This window comes from Anabrus simplex, chromosome 1, assembly GCF_040414725.1.
Source record: "Anabrus simplex isolate iqAnaSimp1 chromosome 1, ASM4041472v1, whole genome shotgun sequence".
NCBI lineage: Eukaryota > Metazoa > Arthropoda > Insecta > Orthoptera > Tettigoniidae > Anabrus > Anabrus simplex.
In genome coordinates, this window is record NC_090265.1 from 984603522 (window position 1) to 984615796 (window position 12275).

Here is a 12275-nt window from a genome sequence, read left to right on the forward strand (position 1 = left end):
ACTGCCAGTAGCAGTTGTAACAGGTGGGAACAGAGCAGACAAAGTGCAAGCTTTACTGAAGAAATTCTACTTATGCCCATCAATTGAATCTTTTTGCATAGCCAACATGCGTCTATAACTTGGCAGTCAGGGAGAAGAGGAATTCAATGAGGTATTAGGTACTGAAAATCTGAAATGAAATGTTACAGGGCTTTGTTTACAACATTAACATCATTTGCTTACATTGGTCAGTCTCAGGATAACTTAATTGACAGTGTTTTTCAAGACATTCACAATACCCATGATGCTCAAAATATGTTGCTTTTTGAAAGAGCTATTTTGGTTCCAAAATATGAATAGGTCATGGAAATATATGGGAAAAACTTGGCACAAATTCAAGGTGAATAAAAGAAATATATGTCAGGTAACTCAGTCATGAACAACAATAATACAGTTCATCATCCAGCTCAGTTCCTTCATTCTATTCTGCACCTGGCCTACCAACACATGAATTGGTACATTAAAAACATGTGTGTCAATAATGCTCTTTAAGGGCCTGAGCACACCATGAGCACTGTGCAACAGTACTTACCTAAGAGTAAGGATATTACACAGGAATATCATTGAGGCAGAGTACAGGAAGGGCTGAAACTGTAGTTTTGAAAATTGCTTTCCCTCCAGTCAGGTCCTGTAACTCTTTCCTTATAAATGTGCCAGGAGGTGAGACCCAAAACATTGTTTACACTGAGCCGCTCCAATAGTAAGATATCCCTTCCATTAACAGAAAAAATATCTTTGAGCTACTCAGAAGCACCCACAATGCATGTCACACCTTCCACATTCTCTCAGTTTTAGGTTAATGGTTTACTTACTAAGGAGCTTGCTCTTTTACAAAACTTTCACTCCTACTATGAATCAGAATGCCTTTTTCCATTTATCTCATTCATCTGCATGGCTGATCTGTCAAAGATATGTACAATAGTTAGTAACTTAAAAATTATTCCAAAAAAAAAAAATAGATGTGAAAGTTATGAGAAGCTTCGCACTTCTAATGATAATCATAAAATCTATCATTATTATCAGACAAATGAGAAATATGAAACACTGATAGTTTAAAAATCACAGGAAAAGAAACAAGCTTTTGGGTGGTTAGCCGTGTACGTTTGCAGAGTTTCGCCCAGATGTGCGGTCTGCCACTGCTAAGCAGAGTCTTGGACAGGCATGCCAATCCAACTGATGAAACCAAAGGGCACGTCTGGGTGAAACTCTGCAAATGCACACAGCCTAACCACTCAAAAGATGGTTTCTTTTCCTGTGATTTTTAGATCTGCAGCCATGAAAGCCTTCTTTGGAACTGATAGTGTACTTAAATTTTTATTTTAATAAGCCTTTGTGCATTTTGCGCTTCCAGAATTTGAAACATCCTAACCTAGTCAACCTCCTGGAAGTGTTCAGGAGAAAACGGAAGCTCCATCTAGTGTTTGAGTTCTGTGACCACACGTTATTAGCCGAGTTGGAAAAGTATCCCCAGGGTTGCCCTGAATTACTTGTTCGTCAGACTACATGGCAAATTCTACAAGGCGTAGCCTACTGCCACCAGCACAACTGTATTCATCGAGATATCAAGCCAGAGAATATCCTGCTGACATCACAAGGTGTTGTCAAACTCTGTGATTTTGGATTTGCCAGAATGTTAAGTAAGTATTTAGAATAAATTGTTTCAACAACTTGTGTTACAAAAGTACTTGGTTCAATCCAATCTCAAATACTGTATGTGTAATAACACTGCGTTAAGATATGTTAGTCTTAGGTTACCGTACTTCATAATTTTTGGCCATAGATTATTTAATCCAAGTGGGAGAAAATCTTCATTAATACGATTCTTTACATAAAATACTCATCCAAGCAAAGTACTTCTAGATCACACATTGTAATTGTCCCATTAATTTGTTTAGACCCACTACTCATTAACACTAATGAGAAGTCTGCAGAATACACATGAATGTCATACTTAAAGAGACTATAGAACCAAGGACATCTACTTATTATTAATCATGGAGGTCACTTTCCATTGATTTGGAGAGAGATGTGACAGATGTTACCAAAAAGTTCTTACTTGATTCATTATTGTAACTCAGGAAAAACACCAGTGATCATGCTTCCGCAGCTACTTCGCCGGTGAGGTGGAGTCTTTTGCTGCATGTGTTTTAAAGACTACTGCTTTTGAGGGATGAAAGTAAAGCAAAAATGACTGATAGTAATGGGATGTTTGAAACACAAATCTTGTTGCATGCTACAGTTTTCTTAATGAACAATCCCACTACACACTCTGCCTTTCCCCTTTTGATATCTATTAAGAATAGGTACCATATAATCCCCTATCATTTTCTTGTTACCTCCTCTCACCCAAACATTTTAAATTTCTAACATACCTGAACACATCCTACTTGCTGACACAGTTCTACTTTCTTCCTTTATTTCTTTCTTCCTTAAGCCCCATTGATATTGACAACATCTCATGGAATTCCAATTTGTTTGCTGATTTGTTTCCAAGGAGTCTCTAGCCTGTCAAAAGGAAGTAGGACTCCATCCCTCCAAAAAAGTCAAAAGATTATTAAAATTACTAAGCATGCTCAGTAAATTTAGGGAAATAGTGTACTGAGCTTATTTACATATGATACCTAATCATCTGAACTCAAGAATGGCATGACTCAAGATATGTTCAAGATAGCCACTACTCTAACTCCGACCCACTTTTTAGGCTCTCAGCAGTTGCCTGTGGTGCATTAACTAAGACGTGAATACAGAAACCCCACTATGAACATTGATCTTGTATATCTGATAAAGACACAGTGGAACTTGAAGAAAAGTGGGTCATTCTCCCCATAGTAATGCCCACTAATGGCTCAATACACAGAATCTGTTTCTAACAAAATCGGCATCAAAAAAGACACAGCACAATGAAACAATCTATCATTCTAAACATACACCACATTCTGATAACTTCAAACACTTGAGTACTGGTATGTAATTTTAGGTCAAATTCTTAATGTTTTAACCTGGAAATATTAAACTCACAATTAATGTAATGGAGAATAATATATAGATATAGCAAATATTTTAGAATCAGAAGGTCGATTGGACTCTATTGTTACTGACTTATCCAAGGTTTTTGATAGGGTAGATCATGGGGAACTACGGACAAAATTGAGGTCTCTTGGACTAGACAAGAGAGTGATAGAAAGGGTGGCTAAATTTCTATAAAACAGAACTCAGATTAGAATAGGTGAAGCATTGTCTGATCCTGTAACTAATAAATGGAATGTTTTATATTTCCACCATTCAATACATATGTTAGTACATGTTTCAGTCAGTGAGACCTTCTTCAGCTCATCATCATCATTTTCCAGCTCCAGTTTCCTGGGCGTGGTGTACAAGCACTCGCCACTTCTTCCTGTCAAAGAATAGTTTCTGTTCCTCTATGTCCTCCACTTGATATTCCTCTTGCTGACCTCAGATTTAACTGTGTCTATCCATCTATTCCTTGGTCTCCCTACTGGCCTCTTCCCTTTCACTTCTCTGTTGTTCTTGTTCCATCCATCCTCATAATGTGCCCAAACCATTGTAGCCTGCGTCTCGGTAACAGGTATTTTGATGCCAGCCTCCTTCCTGTTTGCTTCATGTCTAATCTTGTCCTTCCTCGTCTTTTGGTTCATTGTTCTGATGAATTACATTTCTGTTGACTGGATTTTACTATTTGCCTTGGGGGTATATGTTTTGAGCCCATATATCCTTCTTCAGCTAATGAATTAATTCCTTTAAGTATTGAAGATGGAAATACAAAACAATCTATTTAAAGGATTATTTTATTAATTAAAATTAGGGGCTGCCTGGCTGAGGCGGTAAAGGCGTGCTCGGTTCGCCCGGAAGGACGTGAGTTCGAGTCCCCGTCAGGAAGTCATAAAATTTAAGAAACGAGATTTCCACTTCCAGAGGTTCACTCATCCTACACCAAAAATGAGTACCAGGTTAATTCCTGGGGGAAAAGGCGGCCGGGCGTAGAGCTAACCACTTTACTCCATCATGTGCCGAGGTTAACAATGGTGGAAGCCTTTACCTTCCACTCCTCCAAGGGCCTTCATGACCTACACGGAGGTGACTTCTTTCCTTTTATTAGTTAAAATCAATATGGAACAAACATGATATTCATCAATTGATCCTGTAATGATTAAGTGGTGGGGGGAGTGGTCCCTGCAGAAAGTGTTATTTGACCTTTTTTTTATGTATATAAATGATATTTTTTATTTTTTTATTTTTTTAATTGTCTATTTGCTTTATGCTACACCAATGAAGATAGGTCTTATGGCAACGATGGGACAGGAAAGGCCTAGGAATGGGAAGGAAGCAGCCGTGGCCTTAATTAAGGTACAACCCCAGTATTTGCCTGGTGTGAAAATGGGAAACCACAGAAAACCATCTTCAGAGCTGCTGACAGTGGGATTCGAACCCAGTATCTCCCGGATGCGAGCTCACAGCTGCGCGCCTCTAACCGCGCAGCCAATTCGCCCGGTAATGATATGAGTAAAGAACCGGAATTACAGACAAGGCTTTTTTCAGATGATGTTATTTTGTATAGGGTAATAATTAAGTTACAGGATAGTGAGCACCATTGCAAAATGACCTCATCAATGTTGTGAGATGGACAGCAGACAATGGTATGATAGTAAATGGGGTGAAAAGTCAGGTTGTAAGTTTCACCAATAGGATACGTTATCTCAGCTTTAATTACTATGTTGATGGTGTGAAAGTACCTCATACAGATCACTGTCAAGTAACTAGGTGTTATTATAAGAAAAGATCTTCATTTGGGTAATCACAGTAACAAAGTCGTAAAGAAAGGTTACATATCTCTTCATATGGTTATGAGTGTATTTAGAGGTTGTAGTAAGGATGTAAGAAGGCTGTCAAAAACTGCAAAGAGAGTGAGTGTGGTTCCAGTTTTTGGGATCCTCTCAAGGATGACTTGATTCAAGAACTGGAAAGATCCAAAGGAAAGCAGGACAATTTGTTCTGGTTGTCTTCTGACAAAAGGGTAGTGTTACAAAAATATAGCAAAAAACTTGGGAGCAAGGAGATAAGCTATTTGACTAAGTGATATGTTCTGAGCATTCAGTGGAAAGGTGCTGTGGAATGACATTAGTAGACAAATAGATATGAGAGGAGCTTTAAAGGAAGGAAAGATCACAATAATCAGTAGCGGTGATTGGGAATAAGAAGTGGGAGGGAGGGCACACAAATTATAGACAACACAAACTACCTAGGTCTGGGGATATACAGTAATGGGGGAGGGGGGGCATTAGATATCAAAATTGAAAAAAAAAAGCCATGAAATGCAAATTTTGATTGACCCACATCTGTGCGGTAATAATAATACTATACAATTAAATTTTCCCCAAAGGAACAATAATTACTGTACATGTGTATTACAATTAAATAGAAGTACAGCATGATTATAGAATTTAAAAGTAACTTAGTGTTTGACTACACAGTAACAAAGTAACAGACACTGGACAGAACTGAACAGACACACTGACTATGTGAGACTGCCAGACTGATGAATGCGCAGGGCAAGCAGGTGACTCCTGCTACCCTTCATCGCAGAACATGCTTCACATTGCTCCACGGGTCTCCACTACTTGCTGTGGCACTTTACAATTCGATTAGCCATGCCAAACACCATTTTGTGCGTATTTCTGCTAAGTATTTTTCTTAATAATTAAAGAAATTAAAGGAAATAATTAGCTGACAAGACAACAGAGTTTGCACATTTTTTAAATAAAAATGTATCTACATAAAGTGGGGTAGCGCGACTGCCCCCCTCGTCGTCGTCGTCCCCCCCCCCCAATCGCCGTCACTGACAATATGAAGATGAAGTTGGAATTCCAGAGGATAAATTAGGACAAATATTTGCTTATAGGAAGAGGAATTAGGGATTGGAATAATTCAACAAAGATGAAGTTAGATGAATTTCCAGCTTCTTTGAAATAATTTAAGAAAATATTAGGTAAACAATCAATAGGAAATCTGCTTCATGGATAACAATTCTAAATGCAGATTAGTGGTGACTGACTGATTAGTATCTTTTAGTATTTTGCTCTGTGAAAGATGCAGACTTTATGGAATCTTTACATTTCTTGAATATGTTCCACATATGCTCAGAAGAGAAACTTAGCCAACTCCAACCCTTGTTAAAAACCAACAGATACCATGTCTATGGATCAGATATTTACACTGACTGCAGCCTGCCTTCGTGTAATTTCTAAAGTTTTTATGAGAATGTAGAACACACCTTAATGAGAAATAAAATATCATTCAGTTTTTGAAATGAAAAACAGATAATAACAATCAACATGGTGTTACATGGAACTATAACTGTTTCAGGCCCTGGTGAAAACTACACAGATTACGTTGCAACTCGCTGGTACCGTGCTCCCGAATTACTGGTAGGAGATACCATGTACGGACCTCCTGTGGATATTTGGGCTATTGGTGAGTTGTATATTTTCAAACAATTAGCAGCACACAAAAGAAGTAACACAAACTTAAAATTTATAGTGCTCAGCATTTGTATAAGACACAATTTAAAAAGTATGATTTTCTGTGAAAAGGCAATAAATTAAATGGAATCAAAGGTCGAAATAGTCTTTCAATGTATTAACCCATGTTCAGTAATTTTAGTACCTTTTTTTTTTTTTTTTTTAACAATTTGCTTTACGTCACACCAACACAAATAGGTCTGATGGGATAGGAAAGGTTTAGAAGTGGGAAGGAAGTGGTCATGACTTTAATAAGGTACAGCCCTAGCATTTGCCTGATGTGAAAATGGGAAACCACACAAAACTACCTTCAAGGCTGCCGACAGTGGAGTTTGAACCCACTTGCAAGCTCACAGCTGCACAACCCTATCCACACAGCCAAATCACTCGGTATAGTACAAGCTGAACTGAAGAGTTAAGTACAGAAAAGTGATCATTCGGACACCCTTTCAATTTCATATCAGATGCTCTTACCAGTTGAGCTATGATGAAAATGAAAACCTACAACCTGTTTTCCAGTCATTGACCGGGTCAGGGATGTAATGAATGAAACTTATATAGGCTGTTATTACAATGGGGTCGCCACTCCCAAGGTGATTTATTAATGAGTGATAAATGCTATGAAATGATAATGGAGAGTGTTGCTGGAATGAAAGATGACAGGGAAAACCGGAGTACCTGGAGAAAAACCTGTCCCGCCTCCGCTTTGTCCAGCACAAATCTCACATGGAGTGACCGGGATTTGTACCACGGTATCCAGCAGTGAGAGGCCAACACGCTGCCGTCTGAGCCACGGAGGCTCCGAGCTCTGATGGCCTAGGTTATATTTGTTCTGTTTTTTTTTTTTCCTTTTTTTTAATGTCATACCAACACAGATAGGTCTTATAGTGATGATGAGACAGGAAAGGACTAGGAGTGGGAAGGAAGAGGCCGTGGCCTTCATTATGGTACAGTCCCAGCATTTGCCTGATGTAAAAATGGGAAATCATGTAAAACCATCTTCAGAGCTGCCAACAGTAGGGTTCGAACCACTATCTCCTGATGCAAGCTCACAGCTGTGCACCCCTAATTGCACAATGAACTCATTCAATATTTGTTCTGTTGGAAAGGATCTAAATCATAAGGTTGTGGGTTTGGATTGTACTGGTGTCTAATTGGCAATACAGTTGTGAAAATTCAATTTTCATAGAATTAAAGGCTATACTGTAAACTGAGTATGTTGTCAATGAATTTTGATTAATTAAATTATGGGGGGAGGGGGAAGGGAGGGGCATCATTATCTCAGTGCCTTCCTTAAGGGCATTCCAATCGAATGGCCAAGGTTCAGTTTCCAGTGGAGCCTAGTTGGAACTTCTAAAAAAATCAGCTGATGTCATGAAGGGCATCTAGCCATAAACTTCCACCTGAAACCCAAAATGAACAAGCAACTGCATCTAGGCCTATAACAGCATACAATGTTGGTTGGGAATTGTTGGACTGTAACAGGTAAAGAATTTTAAAAATTGTGGCCTCTTATAAGAAGATCTCTGCTTGAAATAAAAGAAAGAAATGATTGCAGAGCTCTTCAGAATCTACAGACTATACATCCTAACATACCCTCACTGGGCATAAAAAACGCAGCATTTCAATTCTTCAAAAACACTTCCAGTCACTTTTATGACACTAATCTATTTTATGAGAAAATATTGTGATACGGACCCCTTTGTGTGAGGAAGTTAATGTTTGGTTTCAGATTTTTACACTTCACAAAATACTTTTCTAAGTGTGTACTACCTCCTCTTGCACCAATCAGGCATCCAAACTTTCAGGCACTCTTCTGTAGGATGTCTGGATAGTGCTGACAGACCCTTCTCTCCAGCTGGTCCAATATATGCTCTATAGGATTCAAATCGGGGCTTCAAACAGGCCAAAACATAACATGAATCTCAGCTTCATCCAAGAACTCTTGCAGACATTTCACAATATGTGGGCGTTTATTGTCCTGCATTAGTGATAAACCATCATCAATAAATGGAGCAAGAGGCACAACATGCTCCAGAAAGATTTCCTCCACAATGTACTGTAAGGCTCCCATGCTCCACAAAGACCAAATCCATTCTTGCAGTCATATAGTTTCTTGCCCATACCTTCAGAGAACCACCTTGTAAAGGCATCCTGAGTGTGAATATGCAAGGGTAACACCTTTTCCCAGATCTTCTCCAGACCCTTTTTCTACCATCAGGTTATCACAGGCCAAATTGCAACACACCAGTGAACACTTCCTCCCATTGTTGTACTCCACAGTTGTGATGTTCCCTTGCAAAATGCAGTAGCTGGACGATGTTGTTTGTGAGTTTTGAGCCTTTATGATGTCTTCTGGATTGAAGACTGGCTTCTTCCAGTCTTCTTCAGACAATTCTCTCACTATCATTAACTCCTTGAACTCACAGTCACTGATTTCCTTTTTCAATGATGGTGGTGTAAGGATTCCGGAGAACTTGAAACCATAACAAGCGATCATCTCCTGCCAATGTTGCTCTTCTCGGGCCTGATCCTGGTTTCTTTGATTAGCCTCCAGTTTCCTTGTTTCTTCTTATTGTTCTGGATATTGTGGAAGGTTTAGTTCTCAACAATTCTGCAACGTAATGCATGTTGCGACCATCTTCCATCACAGCAACAGCTTTTGCAGCATTTTCAGGACTGAAGAGCATGTCTACTCTAGAAAAGTGATTATGACAGTGACAGAAACATCTTACAAACACATGTGATTGAAAGGGCAAAATACAATACAACAAGAATAAGTGCTTGAAGAGCAGGAAAACATCATTGCCTCACATCTAGTGGTGTGTTTTCTAGGTTGTGTGAAAAAAAAATATTAAGGCTAGTACAATAAACAATCCACACTTCATTGTTTCCTAACAAAACAAATATACAATAAAGTGATAAAATTTGATTAAATATATAATTACACATCATTTCTTCAGCATTTATCACACACACACACACACACACACAGAGTGAGTGGCAGCGCAATTTGGGACATGTAGCTGTCAGCTTGCATTCTAATGGGTTTGATCCCCACTGTAGGCAGCCCTGAAGAAAGTTTTCTATGGTTTCCCACTTTCACACCAGGCAAATGTGGCTGCACCTTAGTTAAGGCCACGGTTGCTTCCTTCCCGCCCCTAGTCTTCTCTTAACCTATCATCGCCATAAGACCTATCTGTATTAGAGTGATGTAAAACAAATTGTAAACAAAAAAAAGGTACATACATACAATGCTCATGGCATTATAAATAGTACTTTTATAAAAATTAAGATCTTTTTATACATCAGTAGTGAAAGGGAAGACAAAGAAAATAGAATTTATGAAACCTCCATTATTTCATAATTGTACATATGTGTACCATGAACAAATTTCAAACTCAGGATCTACAGCAAAATTATTGCTGTGCCAGCCAGGTGAATACATGGGCCATGAAACCTTTTCACTTCAGTTCATGTAGTGGTTTCAGGTTGAGTGGCATCTAGCAGTTGCTAAATATCACACCTGGTTGGCTTGCTCTACAAAGCCACAACAGAGTAGGATGAATACCAAACATTTTGATGGATCATTTACAATAAGTTTTTTGACTTTTCAGTTATTTATGAGCTTAAAATATTTAGCCAATTCAGGATTTGAACCTTATGTTTGTTCTGGTGGTGATGGTGGTGGTGGTGGTGGTGATAATTGTTTTAAGAGGAAGTACAACTAGGCAACTATCCTCTATATAACACTAATCAGAGAGAAAAAACGGAAGGGACCCAACACTTCGAAAAATGAAGGTATCGACCAAAGAAAGACAAGGGCCACAAAGGGTGTGAAAATGCAAGACTCCCTAGGCCTCGAGTGCTCTAATACCATCGGCATCGGAAAAGAACAAGAGTTGACCAAAGGAGGTCGGGTAGGATAGTTGAAAGTGAGGAGCCTGGCACATTTAAGTGGAAACAATGCCAGAACTCAGCTGAGGGCCCTGTGGTCGACAACCCAGCTCCCAAGTTAAGAGCCCCTGGGGCCCCTTTTAGTCACCTCTTACGACAGGCAGGGGATACCGCAGGTGTTATTCTACCGCTCCCACCCACTGGGGATTATCTGTTGTAGATCAGACATGCTGTACATATTAATTACTATGCCAATTAAGCATGTTCATGAATCAAAGAAACCTTCAGTTAAGAGTAGACTATCAATCCCTTAAGACAGGGTTGCCACAATCCAAAAGTTCAAAATCAGGACATAAATTACCCATTAGTACAGCCAATATAAGGAAGCATTTATCTTAAGTAAATAACATTGCATGTTTTTATCAACTTAATTTAATGGCGAGAACATGCATTACTACAAAAATGAACTAGCCATTTGTACAGTACTGTATATCACTTATACTTCTCAGACAGTATCACTTATCATGTATCACCAAAGATGACTGACTTTCTCTTGCATGATCCTCAATGGCTGGCTACTTAAATATCGTTGCAGGGATAGAAAAGAGTAACGTATAAGTTCATGATCAAGGATATACCTTTGTTTTTGATGGCTTTTAGACATTTGGTGGCAAATTTAAATTATCCAAGGTTGACTTCCAAAACTTCTAAATCACTACAATAAAATATAATGCACTTTCATCTCTTCAGATGCCTTTGCTAGCGATATGTAGTGTTTACAGTGCACTATGTCTTCTGGTATGGGCTATATTAAATTTGTTACTTTCATTGACCTGTCTCAGTCTCATCCTTGGCTTTGACAATATGAAAGTGACTGAGGTATGAGTGATACTAGTAATACCATTGCTTATGCAGCCAGACCCTGTTATGAATGGTGTGAAAATATCACTCATAGGGTCAGTTGGTGCATGCATTTCAGTGGGCTTGGCAGACTGATATGTAATAGCAATGGCTGGCTCAGTGAGGAAAGCAACGGGAAACTACCTTGTTCCTCATTTCCCTAGTATGCCTCTTCAGTGATGCCTAGGCTATTTATGGCAGCTGTTGGCGGAGCTGCAGAGGATCAAACCAGCCTTCGGGCTGAATACCCAGCATAACATCTCTTCAGCCTGGATGTTCTTCTTCTTCTACAAAATCATGGATTGTCCATGAAATTCATGACATATGGCAACCCTACCTGAAGATTCTAATTTTTATACAATTAATTACTCTATTTACCTAGCTTTGTTTTTTGAAATGATATTACATATATCAAGTATAAAACTTAAACCATAGAACAAACACCCTACAGTTCTAATTTTATCATATGATAGATTTTATTTCCAGTATTGAGGTTTGTGAAATACCTGTACCCAAATTCATTCTGAATTATCTAAAGAAATGTATTCTTGACAAGGAATATACAGCTATTGCAATATTTTAACTGATCATATATTCATTACAGGCTGTGTCTTTGCTGAAATGATACAAGGACAAGCTCTATGGCCGGGAAAGTCTGATGTGGACCAGCTCTACCTCATAAGAAGAACATTAGGTGAGTAAGAAATGTGTAGGTAGTAACAGTAATGGTATGGAAATAAAACTGTTTCCAACAAACTAAATCACATGAGGGATACGAAGAACAATAGCATTATGTTTTGTAATCCCTATATTTTTAAGACCTTTCTAAGATTGCAGTACTTTTGATAACAAAAGTAATACTAATATTAATACTAATTTTATACATAGTGATGTGTCCAACTA

The 12275-nt window shown here is 38.5% G+C and overlaps 1 protein-coding gene across 1 annotated transcript in view; it reads left to right on the plus strand.

The window, feature by feature from the left end:
- The window catches only part of LOC136875410 (cyclin-dependent kinase-like 4), a 243294-nt gene that overhangs the window by 222279 nt on the left and 8740 nt on the right, over positions 1 to 12275 (plus strand). Inside the window, exons 3-5 of the mRNA XM_067148968.2 lie at positions 1391 to 1676; positions 6421 to 6528; positions 11977 to 12066. Of these exons, the coding sequence (XP_067005069.1) occupies positions 1391 to 1676; positions 6421 to 6528; positions 11977 to 12066 (484 nt within the window). The remainder of the gene's footprint in view (positions 1 to 1390; positions 1677 to 6420; positions 6529 to 11976; positions 12067 to 12275) is intronic.